At 45.4% G+C, this 15,616-nt stretch overlaps 1 protein-coding gene across 2 annotated transcripts in view; it reads left to right on the top strand.

Moving 5' to 3' along the window:
- Window positions 1–10,330, top strand: part of GPRIN3 (GPRIN family member 3) — a 31,775-nt gene extending 21,445 nt beyond the window's left edge. For both annotated transcript variants that reach the window (XM_087738121.1, XM_087738122.1), the window contains one exon: window positions 5,321–10,330. In XM_087738121.1, coding sequence (XP_087594247.1) covers window positions 5,430–7,817 — 2,388 coding nt within the window. In that variant the 5' untranslated portion in view covers window positions 5,321–5,429 and the 3' untranslated portion in view covers window positions 7,818–10,330. The remainder of the gene's footprint in view (window positions 1–5,320) is intronic.
- Window positions 10,331–15,616: the final 5,286 nt, after the last annotated feature.

Here is a 15,616-nt window from a genome sequence, read left to right as displayed (position 1 = left end):
ATCCCAGCTCCAGCATTTGCTCCATGGCCTATCAAGCTGTCTTCCCTTCTCCTTCTAGAGGGGTACGACCAACCCAACCAGCCATTTAAGGGAATGTAGTAGTGAATGCACAAGAAAGACATGTACCATCTATTACATCTTGCCCTGTTTCTGTCCTCAGGGCAGATGTGATAGAGCCAAACAAGGTTTTGGTTGTGAACTAGTATGACCTTCATATGGTCGTACTATTGAGCGGGCCCATAACAGCTAGCCCTGAGCCCAGATGCTGCAACAAAAGTGCTCAGATACCAAGATGATGGGCTCAGCTGATGAGCAGAGTCGAGGTGAGTTGTAGTTTAAGGCAGCAGAAAAGCACCAAGAAACAATAGGAAAAGGTGAATAGCGAAAAAGGGCAGAAAACACATTATTGTACTGAAAGCAGTCTAGCAATAGGCTGTTGTCCATCTGGGCTGAATAAAGTCATATTGGTTCACTGGATAGTGAGGGAGTAAATACGTATTTTGCAGTATCTGCTAAAGTGTTACAGCAGTTCTGCTAACTGAATCAGTAGAAGCCAGTCAAAACCAAACCGCCGCATACGGTCGCCCGCTTTACATAATGTCTGCACAGAGGGTGCTGCAGCCCCGTGGGGTTGAACTTGTTGCTTCTGCCATCCACCTCCCTATCTGTCTCTGGCACGGGTTTCTGCGGTGTTTGCAGGTGCGGTCTGCAATAACACGTGCTGTCCCCAGGTGTAGGAGGGGAAGTGGGACTTTGTGCACCTTCTCCTTGAAATGCCAACCCCATCTCTTGTGGGAACTGCATGTATGCAAGGTATCTGGGGGCATCCCCTGTCGCCCTTTGCTTACACGTGATTGTAGCGTAAGAATCTGTCTCCTGTCAGCATCCCAAAGCGCGTTGAAAGATGGAAGCTGTGCATAACTTGCATCTTACCTCTTTGGGCAACCTCTTTTGTATTTTAATGACTATGTCCTTGGTTTGTGCTGTCCTTCACTTGTAGTGCCAGTCTTCGGATCATTAGGAGAAAATAACCCATGAAGTAAATTTTTCACAAACAAACAGAAAAACAAACACCCTTTGACACTAAAAAGAGGAAATCACAGCATTTACCTCTGTAACTTTGTCCTTTAGCAACAACTTAATGAGCTGGAAAAAAAAAAGACACGGGGTGCAGAATTAGAAGGATGCAAGCGCATGTGTATGTTTAAATTTTAAAGAAATGTGACTTGTGTTCTATATATTCAGTGGTCTAATATGAGTTAGAACATGCCACTGTCTTTTCCTCAGATCAGGAGACAAGAAGCAAGGCTGAATTGCTGCTTCAGCAGATGTTTATCTGTGTCCTTAACCCATGCGGTTGTATGTTGATTTTGGGGATGATCTGAGAGACTATATGATGAGGTTAGAACTGTTAAGAACAAATATTCAGCTCTTCCATTTGTAGAGACAAGGGTGAAGAGAGGGCTCCAAAAATGGAGGGCTCAAGGAATGCAAACCTGATGAGAATACAGAATTGACGAGGGGGTGCTTGGTTAGTTTAGGAGCTGCTTTTTAATTGTTTTTCATTCTGTTTTTAAATTCTTTTTAAAATTGAGGGTAGGTGGAGATGCTGGCAGTTTTATTTGTGCTTTTGCAAATTTTCAGATTTTTCAAGAGGGAATGGGAGGCAGAATTCTATGCTGGCATTTTCTGGAAATGTCTTGCTTTTAACTTTATTAAACTTGCAGACTTTCTGGTTTTATTGACAATTCTCATAAGCAGCAAGAGGGAAATTTGTAGTGTTGTTTTATTGGGGGATGGGTGTTACTGAAATACATAGGAGTTTCTTTACATTGTCAACATTGAGTTGACTGGAAACTTAAGGTTTGGGGTTTGTTTTTTTTTTTGCTTTTTTGGTTCTTTAAAGCACGTAAAGAAGACCTACTCAGTGACAAGAGTCCGTGAAGGTCTGCTGGCCGTGCAGGGACCCTCCCAGACCTTATAAGCCAAACATAGACTTTGTCAAAGTTAGCAACTGCTTGTTGCAAAAGGTCCAGAAAAATTCCGTGTAGAGATGAGATTGACACAATCAGGCAGACTAATTTGGTCTGAGAGAATAAGGTGAAGGAGAATTGTGTTGGTGTAGAAAATCTGTTCTTATTACTAAAAATTGATTTTGACCTTTGTGGAGATACTAATTTCACCTCCTGATAAAAGAAAATTTTGGATGATTGCTCCAGGTCAGGCATACAACACTTGAAAAATTGTTTTGACATGTTTTTTGGCCTACTACTGAGTTTTGTATTTCTGTTTCTTCTAGGTATTTGCTTGCAGTCAGCGTTGCTTGTTTGTTTGAATCCTCACTGCCTTGGCAGTTGAATAGTGTTGCCCACAGGTCCCAGTGTTGTTCTTCGCTCCTATATAATAGTACTCCAATAATAAAAATGAGACAATAATCATAAATAAGACTCTAATAATAAAAATCCCTTTCCAGTTTTGTAATTAGTTGGGTTTGCTTGCTTTTCTCTTGCGTAAGACTTATATTTCATTCTGATTTTTATTAATTCTTAAGAAAAATCATTGTCAAAAATTACCACATTTATTTAGACTACTACAGTGCCTTTGGCTCTTGTCATTAGGGTGGCTTAGTGAAGAGTCTAACAAGAAAATAGCTCCCATGACTTTGACAACGGAGTCTTTATAAAACCCATATTCTCATAAACTAACTCATTTTCAGAGTCATCCTAGGCAGTAGAATGACCCAGCCCGCCACACCGTGTTCAAGGGCCAAGCGAAATGTCTGCATTATGCTCCGTTGTCCCACACCAGAGAATAGGTCTATATGGGGTTCTTGGCGCAGAATTTCCTCTGTTGGCATTATACGTCGAGGGCTCAGTAGCAGAATCACTTTTAATTAGCACATGTGGCAGTTGTTTAAATGTCTGTTTCTAGTGGTGCTGGTGAAGAGCCATTAAACAGATGGGGGGAATTCATGTGGGGATTCGATCAGAACTAACTCACTTAATTGAAAAATTAGGAATCGTTCCCCTGTTGAGTGGGTATGAGTTAAAGACAGCACTCTGGCATGCAGATTGCCTTTCCCAGTTTTTGTATAGTGAAGAGCCAAGCAGATTTGCTCTGCTGTCTTTATTTGTTCTGAAACTATTTGCCAAGTAGTATATCTCGTCCTAAAAACAGGGGTTGGTTTTATTCCATTATTTGGTTAGTTGTTCCTAAATAAACTCTGGATCTAAAAAAAGAAATGTGACCCGCCCAATTGTATATACTGGTTTGGTTTGCATCGAATTTGGAAAAGGAAAGAAGAGAGTAACAGAAGTTAGACAAACAGATGCCCAAAGCCATCTGCTCCTCTCCTCACGGTCATTAGATGTTCAGCTTGGAATAGCTCTCCTTTCCTTCAGGACTACGTTGGCTGGCTTTAAAGTGAGCACAAAATGAAGTGGAGACATCTTGTAGGCAGTCACAAACTTCCACAGATTTGCAGTCTAGTTTACATAAACTCAGTACTTCTCAAAAAGCTTCGCAATCCTTAGCCTTGCTGGAAAGCGATTTTGGAGTGACGCAGGGCTGCTATCACAGATTGCAGCTAAGAAACTCGGGATCCTTCAGGAGCAGGATCACAGTTTCCTAGGGCTGGCTTAACCCAGCAGACTGTGTATATCTGTGGTTGGACAGAGCCCAAAGAGACAGTCTAAAAATAATAAATTATTAATGTCTGGAAGACATAAAGCTTAATGAATAAGTAATAAGTTGCAGCATTTTCCTTTTCTTAGAAAAATGTGCTAGCTGTATTTGTTTTAATTTTCCTTTCACTGAGCATTTTTCTCCTGTTGCTCTTTCTAAGTACCCTAAGGTGCTCAAATTCAGGATTAATTTTACAGAAACTAAGGAAGTTATACTGCCGCCAGAGAAGGAGCTTAGGGATGTTTTCTGGAAAGGGTTTTTGCTGATTTTGCTAGCAGGTAGGGAGAGTCTGGAACAGCCGAGCGATTGCACAGCTCCTTCCAGCAGCGTCTCCCAAGCCATGTAACAAAGGAGACCCCACTGTGTGCCTGCAGAGACACGAGCACACAGAGGTAATTTTCCCCAGCATCATCCCTCTGGTTAACAAAAAATTGAATGTTCAGGGTGTCTCCCAGGTCGCATACCTGTGCTTTGCTGGCAGCATAAGCGGGAAAGCCTTTTAAACAAGCATAGGTAGCCTGCAATTTAAAGGAAGACTGGGGTGGGATTTCATCACTGGCCACCACCACACTGCTGACACTGACAGGGATCCAGCCCTTGAACTCTAGCAGGATCTGAGTTGGGCAGTGCTAAGTCCCTTTGAAAGCCCAGCCAACAAGCACATTTGGAGATCGCCTCCTGTTTGAAGTGATGGTTTCTCTGCAGTCCTGGCCAGATTTCAACCTGGAAAACTCTGCTCCACCTGCTTAAAATCCCTTCCCAGAGTTTCACTGGGTATGGCATGGGCCCCTCCTGTTCTGCAGTGCTGCAGTGTCCCCCTTCCAGTTTCATACCACCTGCTCATAAATTGATTTCTAAATCATCTGTGCCTCCGTTTATTAATCAAGCTGGCTTCCTTGTAGTTATTTCAGTGGATCTAAATGTGAAAGCAGTAAGTATGTGCACAGCCCTGGTGCTGTATGGTGCAGTAGCTTCTCTTGGTGTTTATCTGCACCACCCAGCAGGTTGTCATCCCTCCGTATTCCTTTTACCAGTGAGGTTTGGGTTCATCCATGTTAGTTTGAATTGACCTGTTGCCCCCTGTGAGCACATCCTTGTTGGCAGTGGAGTTAGGGAAGGGCTTTCTGTGAGAAGAAGGGGGAACTGGTGCTCAGTAAAGGTGTGGGATCCACTTGGGTCACAGGGTGGATCCTGGGGGAATCAGATCTGTTCTTCCCAGAGGCAAGGTAGCACCTTTCCTTCCACAGGTAGCTTGCTAGAGGATTTTATCACAGTGAGTTTATTTTGTGACCTCAAACTTCCGCACAAAGTCTGCTCTCCTTCCCATTGATCCCTGCTTTCACTTCATATTTCTTTTTTTTTCCTCCCTCTTGGCATGTCATCATGTTTTCATTAATGTATCAACAACAGGGCAGCTGTTGTTGCTTTGTCCCTAGTATTGTCTTCTTCATCTGGACCTTGGGATTGGGAGATCCTTGAAATCTGTGTCTTCTATGTGACTTTTAGGCAGAATCGGGTGCTTCACTTTCCCCCTTGCCTGCAAGTATTTCTCTCCAAGCTGTAAAATCAATCTATTCTGGGTACTTTTTTTTCTTAAATTTGACTGCTGCTAAAACTATGTTTCTTTCATTAACAGATCAGCTTTACAGGAAACTTGTTGCCAACAGCCTGCTCTGTTGTACCCACCGCCCAGCAAGAAAACTCCGAGGAGAAGCTGAGGGCCAACCACGTCTCGGAGACAGTCCATGGGGACTGTACCAGATCCTCTGAGATCTGCCAAGCTTTCCCTGCTCACAACTTCTGCGGAGGAGGACCACCTGGGAGACCTGCAGTCTGCTAAGCACCAGCCCCAACTACCCAGTGGAGAGAGGGCCAGCAATGGCTTCCCGTGCACGCCGTCCCGCTCTGCTGGGGTTTGCTTGTTTGACCTGAAATGCACGGCAGCTACCAGCGCGCAGAGGTGCGAGCAATACTGCGAGGACGATGCTAGCCAGCAGGAAGCCTTCCTTCCTGGGCTCGCCAGCCAAACTGCGGAGGGGCATCCTGCAGCCATAGAGCCTGCTGGTTGCTCCCGGCCAGCGGGCAGCCAGGGACCGGCAGCGCCAGCCCCTGCTGCAGCAGAAGCCCCCTTGGTGGGGAGGGGGCCCGAGATGATGCCAGCCCCCCAGAGCTCCCGGCAGTTTGTGCAAGGCAGCCAGGCGAAAACAAGCTCCCTGACGCAAATGGATGACTCTGCTTTGAAAGCTCAGGGAACTGATGATCAGCCAGCACTTGAGGTGTTAAATTATTCTTCCCCGGACGACCCTATTAGGGGTAATGAATCCTGCCATACTTCTCAGGCAAACCTTCTGCAAAGAGGGGAAAAAGACAGGGGAGCAGAAAAAACTGGTTCTGCTGCATGTCAGTCAGCCTTGCCAGTGAGGCACACCGAAGCTGACCTGGGGAGAGACCCACAGACCGGTTTGGAGGTAAAAAGCGGGGCTGCAGACACCACGCAGTTGCATCCCACAGATAAAACTGAAGCGGTGCAGGGCAGCGAGGCACCGGCCCAGTCTAGGCACGAGATTCCGCATCCCATACGCAATGCGGACACCGAGCCAGGGAGTCCAGGCCCCACCCAGCTCTCCAAATTCAGAGAAACGGGTACAATGACGGTTCAGTCGGAGAGCAGCTCTTTAACTCAGGAAGCAGTAAGCAGGACGTGGCGAGATGCTGAGGTTCAGGCCGTGGCTACCGTGGAGAGCAAATCGGCCTCCACCAGTCCCAGCATCCTTGCTGCCTTCTTAAAAGGGACTCTTCCTTCAGAGGAGAAGGAAGAACTGCACATCATTTACCAAGGAGGTATGGGGCTGAGCCAGGCTGCACTTACTGACAGTTTATCCTCACAACAAAAGTCCCCATGTTCTCCTGGTCTCACGTCCAAATCGACTGTTGTTACGGCTGTGACTGCTTCAGCCCAAGCCCAGCCTGCCAAACTGCCTGGGGTCCCAGCTGACGTGGTGTCTCCGGCCTCAGCAGATAATGCAAAACCTGCTCTCCCCTTCTCCCCTGCAGCCGTTACCTCCCAAGGGACATCTGTGGGTAATGCTGAAATGATCGTCGCAGCTCGTGGCGGCAAGGATGCTGCTCGGCTGCCGATGGATGCTCTGGTCCCACCAAAGCCCATCTCTGTTGAGCAGCTTGCAGGTGACTCCAGTAATCAAACTCCAGCACAGTCTGGGTCTGGCGCTGGTGAACCAAGCACTACTTCTGCTGCCGTTGTCCCAGGAACCAAGAATAACGTGCGAGATGTTGTCGACGATGTGGGAAGCAGCCGGTTACCTTTACTCTGTAGCACAGAGGGTGAAGTCAAGCAGAAGGAGGTCCTGGGCAGCTCTGAGCAAAAGTCTGTGCAATGTCAGGGTGCGAGTCAAGGGGAGGCCATTCCTAATCAATCTGTGCTAAAACCAACGGAAGAAAACTCGGTGGTGCTTGATCCTAAAGGAGGGATGAATGTTAGCAGCCAACCTGCTGCTGTCCGCATAAAGGCATGCTCAGAGGATGCAGGTGAAAAGGAGGAGAGCAAAGGCCAGGGAGATGCTGGCCAGGCTCAGACAGCCAGCAGCCAGAGCCTGCAGGCAGGACTGATGCCCGAGTTGAGCGTGAGCTCTGCACGTCTCACCCCTCCCTTGGAGGCATCGGTAGCTCCCCAGCAGCAAGGTCTCCAGGCCAAGGAGTCCAGACGCGAGCTTCACACCACAGCTCTTCCTGCTTCAGCTCAGGCCTTGCCAAACCTGGGGGAAAACAAAAAGCAGCCCACCCCAGCCATGGAGGCAAAAGTGCAGGTGAAGCAGTCCAAGCACGTCAGGGATGTTGTTTGGGACGAGCAAGGTATGACGTGGGAGGTTTACGGTGCTTCCCTCGATCCAGAATCCCTGGGAATTGCCATCCAGAACCACTTACAGAGACAAATACGGGAACACGAGAAACTGATCCGGGCCCAGAACAGTCAGACCCGGAAATCCATTTCCTCGGATACATCCTCAAATAAAAAACTGAAAGGGAGGCAGCACAATGTGTTCCAGTCCATGCTGCAGAATTTTAGGCGTCCTAATTGCTGCGTCCGACCCGCTCCCTCTTCTGTGTTAGACTGATGTGGTTTGCAGGGGTGCATAGATGTCTGCGGTGGTAGAGAGAATCCCTCCCCTCAAGTCTCGAGTCCTGCTGTTCAGTTGTGTTATTGGGGTTGTGATGCAGCAACAGTGGAAAATTATTCCCCTTTGTTTTCTGAGTAGCCACGTGCTCCGTCACACCGTTATTATCGCTACAGCTGGTGCATTTCCACATTATGCCCCCATCCCGACTACTGTCAGATGAAAAGCTAGGCACTTAGCAAAAGCACAAATTTAAATTGCCACCTTGCTGCAGGGTGAGCAGCACCTTCTGATAAAGCAAGATGCAGACAGATTGTCAGAATTATTATGGGAAGTTATTTGTGTGCATCACGAGGTCTTATACAGAGGGGTGGGCTGGGGGAAGCTGGGTGAGGTGAAACTAAAGTCCAACAGCTGTAAAGACCTAATGCAATACAACTTTCCTGCTGTGTAAGTTACCCACGCTGAGGCAAGTCCGTGAAAAGGCTGCGGACATTGGTCACTGAGCCGTCTCACTTCTGTTGATACTGTGGGGCACCGTTCTCACGTGAGCCCCAGAGAACCAGGTCTTCCCCTCCCATTGAAATGGAGAACCAGGCAGAGTGAGGATCAAGGCTGAAGGATTAGCTCTTTGGGAGAAGTTAAGTCAATGGGATTTTGATGGCTAGAAGGGGAGGTGAGAAAGGGATGCATTCTGCAGCTTTTTCTCCCCTGCATCAGCCATGCTTAAGGTATAAGCAGGCGATGGGCGCAGAGCAGGCAAGGCCCGAGAGAGCCCGTCAGTAGACGTACCCGCATCCGACAGGACGGTGCCCTCGCTGGGCCGTTCTGGCTCCTCAGCTGGGGTGGGCAGCGCCTGCTGCCAGCCTCCTGCGGCGCTGAGCACCTCTCCTCTAAATCACTTTATAAAGTGATGTGCATCTTTTTTCTTTATCCAGAGATGCACAGTAACATTTTCCCATAGGAGCAGGCTATCCTGTGCATCTGGGTCCATGAGCCTACATGTCTAGTGTATTACACTGATTTTTTTCCTTTTAAGTCCTTAGCCAAATCTGCTTTTTTGTTTTGCAGTATTTTGGCGCTTTTCTTGCTGCCTTTCATAAACTGAATACCATTTATTTAGCCTGTGCGTATTTTGTTTTACCTAATGCTCTCTATATTATAAACCATTATATTGTTAACTCGAAACATTTACTTTACAAAATTACTGAAATCTTGAGACAATCTTTGCTGTATTAGAAAAGTTGTAGAAACTGCTAATAAAAGGTAGCTTAGTGACTGTTTCTCCAGAAGTGTGATATACAATAACGTCTCAACTATATGTTGGTCACATTTCTCACTTTAACAATATTTTTCAACCTGGGAAATGTGTTTCCCACTAGCTTTTTATTCTGTCCACTAGAGTTCATGATGGGAGGCTGGGGAACTCCTGCAGTTTGTAGAAAATTTAGTTTTCAATCCTGCAAAGCACTGAGGATTTGGATATTGTAATCCTGCAGAGTACTAGAGTTAAATAGGGTTATTTTTATTCCATTAAAGATTTTTCATGAATAATGATGATAATTTATTTCTGTCTCTAGTACCACACACCAGACTTACTCTGTAGATCTTACTCTTACAGCTTGCTCTGTAAATCTTACAGGTTTACACAGTGTAAATGAATACTACTATCCCCCCCCTTCTTTTTTTTTTTTTTTTTTCCTGTGAAGCAGACCTGAGGTGGTCCCCTTTTATTTAGGAGGCCAGACATTTTGGGTATATCAACTGCCAAGCCTTCAAAGCAGCTGTTTTGGGGCAATTTTTCCCTGACAGAGAGGTAAACACTGTAAGATACAATATTTTAACCCAGCTCAATGAAAAGTGTTGCCCCTAGGCATAGTACTGAATTGACTCCTAGTTTTACTCTGGTATGTGTTTGGGGGCTTTATGGCACATCCTTGTTCCATTTCTGTACATTATTTCAAGTCCTCTCCAACTTGATGCTGAATTGCTGAGTCTGAAATACCATATTGGAGGGTATCTTCTCACCTCTGCCTACCAGGAGGAAAGTCTCCTACCTTTTTTCTGTTAGTACTACTGTTGCCATCCCCTTCCTAGCAGTGTCCAAGATGTGAGTTTCATGTGAAATTTTGTGTGGGATTAATATTGGCAGTATCATTAGGTCAGGTTAGTTGTCAAGTTTGATGTCTCTTCCCACGTTGTGTCCTTGTCAGCCCTGAAGAGGTTCCCCGAGTTGTCCGCAGTGTTTACTGTGTCCTGTCCAGGTCCAAGGCTTTGCGCTGCTCCTTTCGCCTCCCTTCTGCCCTCTCCCTCGCTAGCTGCTGCCTAGCCTGTCTTCCTGCGAAACCGTGTCCCCTGGCCCAACTCGCACCCCTCTCTCCACTGTACCCCTCGCTGTAGTGTTGTGAGCCAGCTTACTCTGAACTGTCCCTTTACAAATATGCTCAGTCTGAATATACAAATGGATTGTCATATTTTTTTCCAGAGGAGAATAAATGGCTATCACACATTCACCAATTTCCATGAACTTTATCCTTTAGCTTAAGCTCTCCAAAACATTTCTAACGTTGGGGTGTGAGTTGCTTTATTGAGACCAAACTGGGCTTGGCAATGAATGAGCAGGGTGCTGGGCCGGCACTGGAATTAACTCTTCTTCGTGAGGAATGGGAGATCTCTCCTGGTTCCCTGCAGCTGCTTCCAGCTGTGAGTCTTCACCAGCCGGTCCACCCACACCTCCCACCCCAACCAAACTTTCCTCCAGGAAAATTTCACCAATACATACGTACCACAAAATGCCGACGGGCAGGTTACTAAGTGGATATATCTGAACAACTGCATGGAAAAACCATAGTGGTCAGCAGAGCACTGTGCTTTTGTTTTCTGGGAAAATACGAGCGTAAAGACAAACTGCAAAATACCAGTGATGCTGCCTGGTGGGCACAGAAGTCCTGCAGGCGTGTGTTTGAAGCTAAGCAATAACGTGCCAAAAACCACACACAAAAACGAGTCGATAATCACCAGCGCGTCTCACGGAAAATATTTTTGGTTTTTACTTTGCCTTGCTAGGGCAGACTGTAGGCAACCGGATAATTTAACACTGATAATTTATGCTTTCTCCTGCATACAATGACAATGTGAATCCTTGTAAGAATGATTCATCTTTCACCAGCAGCGAAACAGAACCATGTTTTGGGTAGCAATTAGCAAATATCATGCATGTGAGTGGTCTTGTAGCAGCCAAGAAAGACTGTTCTTGGTGTCATGTCAACGTCAAAAATGAAAGTATGCTTGGAGTAACGGTATGGCAGAGGGTAGGGAGAGATGATCCATGTGCCACCACCCTGCTCTTTTTCTCTGCCCAATGACTCGGAATGACATTGCATTGGTTGAATGGTTAACAACCAAGGAAATCCATTTGGGCTAATAAAAAGAGGGTTCAAAACAGAAAGTACTTTGTCATTCCCAAGAGTAAATCGGGGGGGAGGGGTGAGGAGAAAGACCTGTGTTGCAGGCTAGCCAGTTGAAGTAACTTAAATTCAGTTTGTTGCAAGATGAGAAATTTTGGGAAACAACCTAATTGTCAGGAGACTCTTCCCCATTGGTTGCATCTTCTGTGAAGGTTGACATGGCCAGAACCATTAATAAAAGCAGTGAATAAAAACAGAAGAGTTACTTCTAGTTTCACTTCAGGAGCTTTTCACTAGGAAAGATGAGAGTAAGCATGTTTCAGTGTTGCCAATACAAAGCCTGCGTTGAAGGAGAACCTCATTACAGGCAATTTGCAATATAGCCCTGGATTTCGTGTGAGGCTGTGACATCCACCACTGTCTGTGTGTGCTTGACTGGTGTCTGCCAGCTTTGTGTTGCCTTGGGCACAAGTGCTGAAGTCCATTTCTGCTGACTTGGTTTGGAAAAAAGAGTGGGGAAAGAGCTGGAGGGAAAAGGAGGAGAATATCTGTGTTCTCCATTTCAGAGGAAGAAAACCTCCCTTTGAACATATACGAAGGAATTGCTGAGAAACATGGGGAGGGAGGGAGCAAAAGAAAACTAAAACAAAGTTGATGTAGGTACTTCATAAGGAATTCCCATTCCTATGTCTGTAAAGCCAACGTTTTGCTTAAGTTTTGCCCATTTGTTCATTCTGAGCTCACACATTTTTCATATTGTTGGTGTCCCGTGGCTTTTAGGAAAATGAAGATTTCCAAAGGCTGTATATTTTGCTAGTATATATAGATATATCCAAATACAATTCAACAAAACCACTAGGCAAACAACCTCAGTTTATTACCGCTACTACCACATAAGAGTCTGTAAAATGCACCGTTTGGAGAAGTATATTCAAGGGATCCAGAAAAGGTGAATATATGCTCTAAAGATAACACTAGCTTTTATCTTGAATTTCATTACTATGTTGAAGTGTTAAAGTTAGAAGTGGAAATCCAAATGAAAATCAGTGTTGAAGTTGATGGAAAATTCAAGTTGGCTGCCACTGGTTTACAGTTTGGAAACTTGATGGAATCTACCATACCAGTGTTTCGTTACTTAGCTCAGTATATGCAAGGTTTGTATGAAAGTACAAATTTTATTAGCTTATTAGCTCCATTGTCCTGTTCTGTGTCTATCCTTCTATGCCTTTTAAAAATGAATGCAAAAGGTTACCAAGACAGAGTAAGTCTTTCATACACAGCATATGGAAATGGCTGCTCTGAATGAGAGACAACTGATTGTCAGGCTCCATGGTCCTAGAAAGTTAAGGGCTACGGCCTGAAGGAAACTCTCCCCTCCTTTTTTTTTTCCCCCTGTTTTTTTAATGTTTCAGCCTCTGCTAGTTTATTTTTTGGTGACCCTGTGATGCCTGTATAAGTGGTCAGTATTTTCAGTCATCCCAAAGATAGATCCCATAGATCCTTACCCAAATGCTGCACACTACCAAGTATCTCCGGAATCACTGGATGCTGTGGTGGTCCATGGGCCTGAATCAGGTCTTGTACATTGAAATGGCTGCAGTGTTCTCTTAGGGGCCTAAATTATCCCACTTGAGTCAGTGTAGATGTTTAAAAGAAAGAAAGAAGTATTACAGCTGAATTGAGCTAAACTGAAATTAGTATCATCCTTTTTTTTTTTTTTTTTGAAACTCTGAGATTTGTTGGTTTTTCTGCTTTGTGCTTTTCTGAGCAGCTCTTCCTTCCCAGAGTTTATAATGTGGATTTTGCATCAAATCCCGGCAAGGAAGATTTTGCAACGTGAAACATATCTTTCATCATTCAAGCTTCTTTAAAGAAGAAAATGATGTTATTACTGAGCCCAATTACACAGAGAGGAAGTATTTTTCCCTCTAGGAAAACATTTGCTGTAGGTAAGCTTATGTGCACATGTGTCCGTGTTTAAAAGGGGTGTACATGTGTGCAGGTCTCATGCATTACTCATACTTGAAGATGATTCCCTTTGCCCTTCTGATTGAATGCTGGAGGCTTAGCATTTTCCACAACTTTGAGGCAAGTTTAGATCACTCTGCAATACAGGAACAAGGATTTTCTCCTTATCTGGTCTCTAAAAAAATTCCTACAGCCGTATCTAAAAAAAAAAAAACCAGTTGGCCAACCTCTGTGTCTAGACTGTGAACAAAAAGTGCAGTGGCTGGGGTGTACAGAGATACACACTGCCTCCTGAGCTTTCTGGAAACCCACGCTTGTATGTACAAACTGGTTTCTTTACAAAGACTATGGGTGATAGCAAGCATCTGAGCTCATAAGGAACAGAATCATGTCAACCGAGTCCCATTTCAAATACTAGACCTGAAGTTTTTATTAGCTTTCTGCTTAGATTGACACTCTCTGGCATAGAAATAAATGACAATTCTGCCAGCAAAGTCTCCAGCAGCTTGCTGCAGAATACGAGTCTCTCAGATGCTTCTCAGCAGCTCTGCTACAACAGGCGACCCTTCTGCTGGAGGGTGCTCCTGACAACACTTCCCTTAGCCCCCTTCATGATCAATAGTTTCATGTACATCAAACGCAAGTTCAGACACTGCCTTGAGGAATTTCAGTAAAATGGAAGAGAAAGATCCATGCATTCGTGGTACATAATATCATGTCTGAAGTCTAAAGTTAAGGCCTCAGTTGCACACTGAAAAGCGTCGGGAGTTTCTACCCAGAGTTAAAGGGAGAGAGGGCGCGTGAACTTTGAATTCCTGGCTGTTGCAAGCACCACAAAAATGATGGCCGTTAATCAGTCAGCAGCAGAAGAAAACCAACTTGGGGGCTTCTAATGACAACTAATATTATTGTGGCTTTATTATTTTTATAGTTACACTGACTGAACGTGATGTACTGTCCGAAGTAAAGCTAGTATTAGGCTTCCAGGTGTACCGTGGCATTCATTTGAGACGTACCAACAGAAGTTTGCATGTGAAGAAGTCTTACAATGATCCTAAAGCAATGTTACCCACCCGATCGAGTCCCTTAGGAATTTAATGTTTTGCTGTTTTACATCTCCTGGTTTCCATGCTGAGTACAATAAAATGAAAACTGTCTTAATTATTCTGGGTCTCTCTTTGTAGGCTGACATGGGAAAAGAAAGGACTTTTAAGTGTGGCTGTTCTGGCTAAATCTGTGAATGTCTCTAAGAGAGAGCAGCTACGAAAGGCTGTCTGAATTCAGGCCTCAGACCTGGCACCTTGCAAAGCTCGGTGCGGTGGAAGCCACCACGCGCTGTCCCTGCCAGAGAAGAGACCCGTCTGCTTCCTTCTGTGTACGTGCCCTTGCCTTTTCACAGCTGTTCACGAGCACAGGCTTTTCTGCAGAGGCCGCTGCTCTACCCTTTCGCATGAATTCACTCAGCCTTTCAGCAGCCCTCTTGCCACACAGCAGCACATTATTCGTCCAGCTCAGCAACTCAGGAGCCGAGATGGAAAGGGCAGCGTTTTATCCCTGCAGTGTCACTGCTGTAGCAAATTGTCACCACCATCCACCAGCACGCCTGCACACCACACAGAAAGCCGAGAGCGTCAGCATCAGAGTAACCTGAACCATTTTCCTCCCCCAAAAGAAACAAAGTTTTATCTCATAGTACAAAAGAGCATAAGATAATAGACGATGGCAGTGAAGTATTTTGATCCGGCAGTGTTACAGATATGGTATTTCCCTGTGCCTGTCTACTACTAGAGGGCATGAGGACCCCACCACGGCATACTCTTTCCTATGGCAAGGGGAGAGGAGCGAAACAGATCCTGAGATAGTGTGGTTGCCCAGCGCCTCTGCTACCAGGGACGATCTGGCTGCTCACCCCAAGCTGTAGCCCTCTTCGCAAAAATAGTTGTCTCCTTTGCTGTGTTTCTGTACTTCTTGTGTCTTGTGGTTGGCTGCTAGGGTTCAGGCTACTTCAACAAACTCTCCAGTGCTTTGGGCAATCACGCAGGGTATTTTATTAATGAGCTTTGCTGGATTCCTTGTCAGATGGTTCAGGTTTCTGTGTGCCAGTGGCTGCCAAAGATTAGTCCCAAACCCAAACGGCCAGGATCGGGGTGTTTCCCTACAGTAGCTGGGTTTATTCATCTGCATGCTGCAATTGGCAAGCTCTCTTTGTAGGCAGGAAAACTGAGGTCTGCCTTTCCTACTTCATCCATGTAGTCTTGCTGCAGTAGGGAAAAAGCCTAGAGATCCCCCACCCCAGAGGACTGACCCAGCAGAAAAAGGACCAGTGCAGGAAACAAGCTAGCATCCTATCACATCCTATCCTATCCAATAATCACGAGCGTTCATTTTCCATCTGACGCAGATTTTATACCATATAACATAGCA

Source organism: Nipponia nippon, unplaced genomic scaffold (assembly GCF_047370975.1).
Source record: "Nipponia nippon isolate SJK-2023a ecotype South Korea unplaced genomic scaffold, ASM4737097v1 scaffold_6, whole genome shotgun sequence".
NCBI classification, from domain to species: Eukaryota; Metazoa; Chordata; class Aves; order Pelecaniformes; family Threskiornithidae; genus Nipponia; species Nipponia nippon.
The sequence above is the reverse complement of the archived record's forward strand: the minus strand, read 5'-3'. Positions and strand labels throughout refer to the sequence as shown.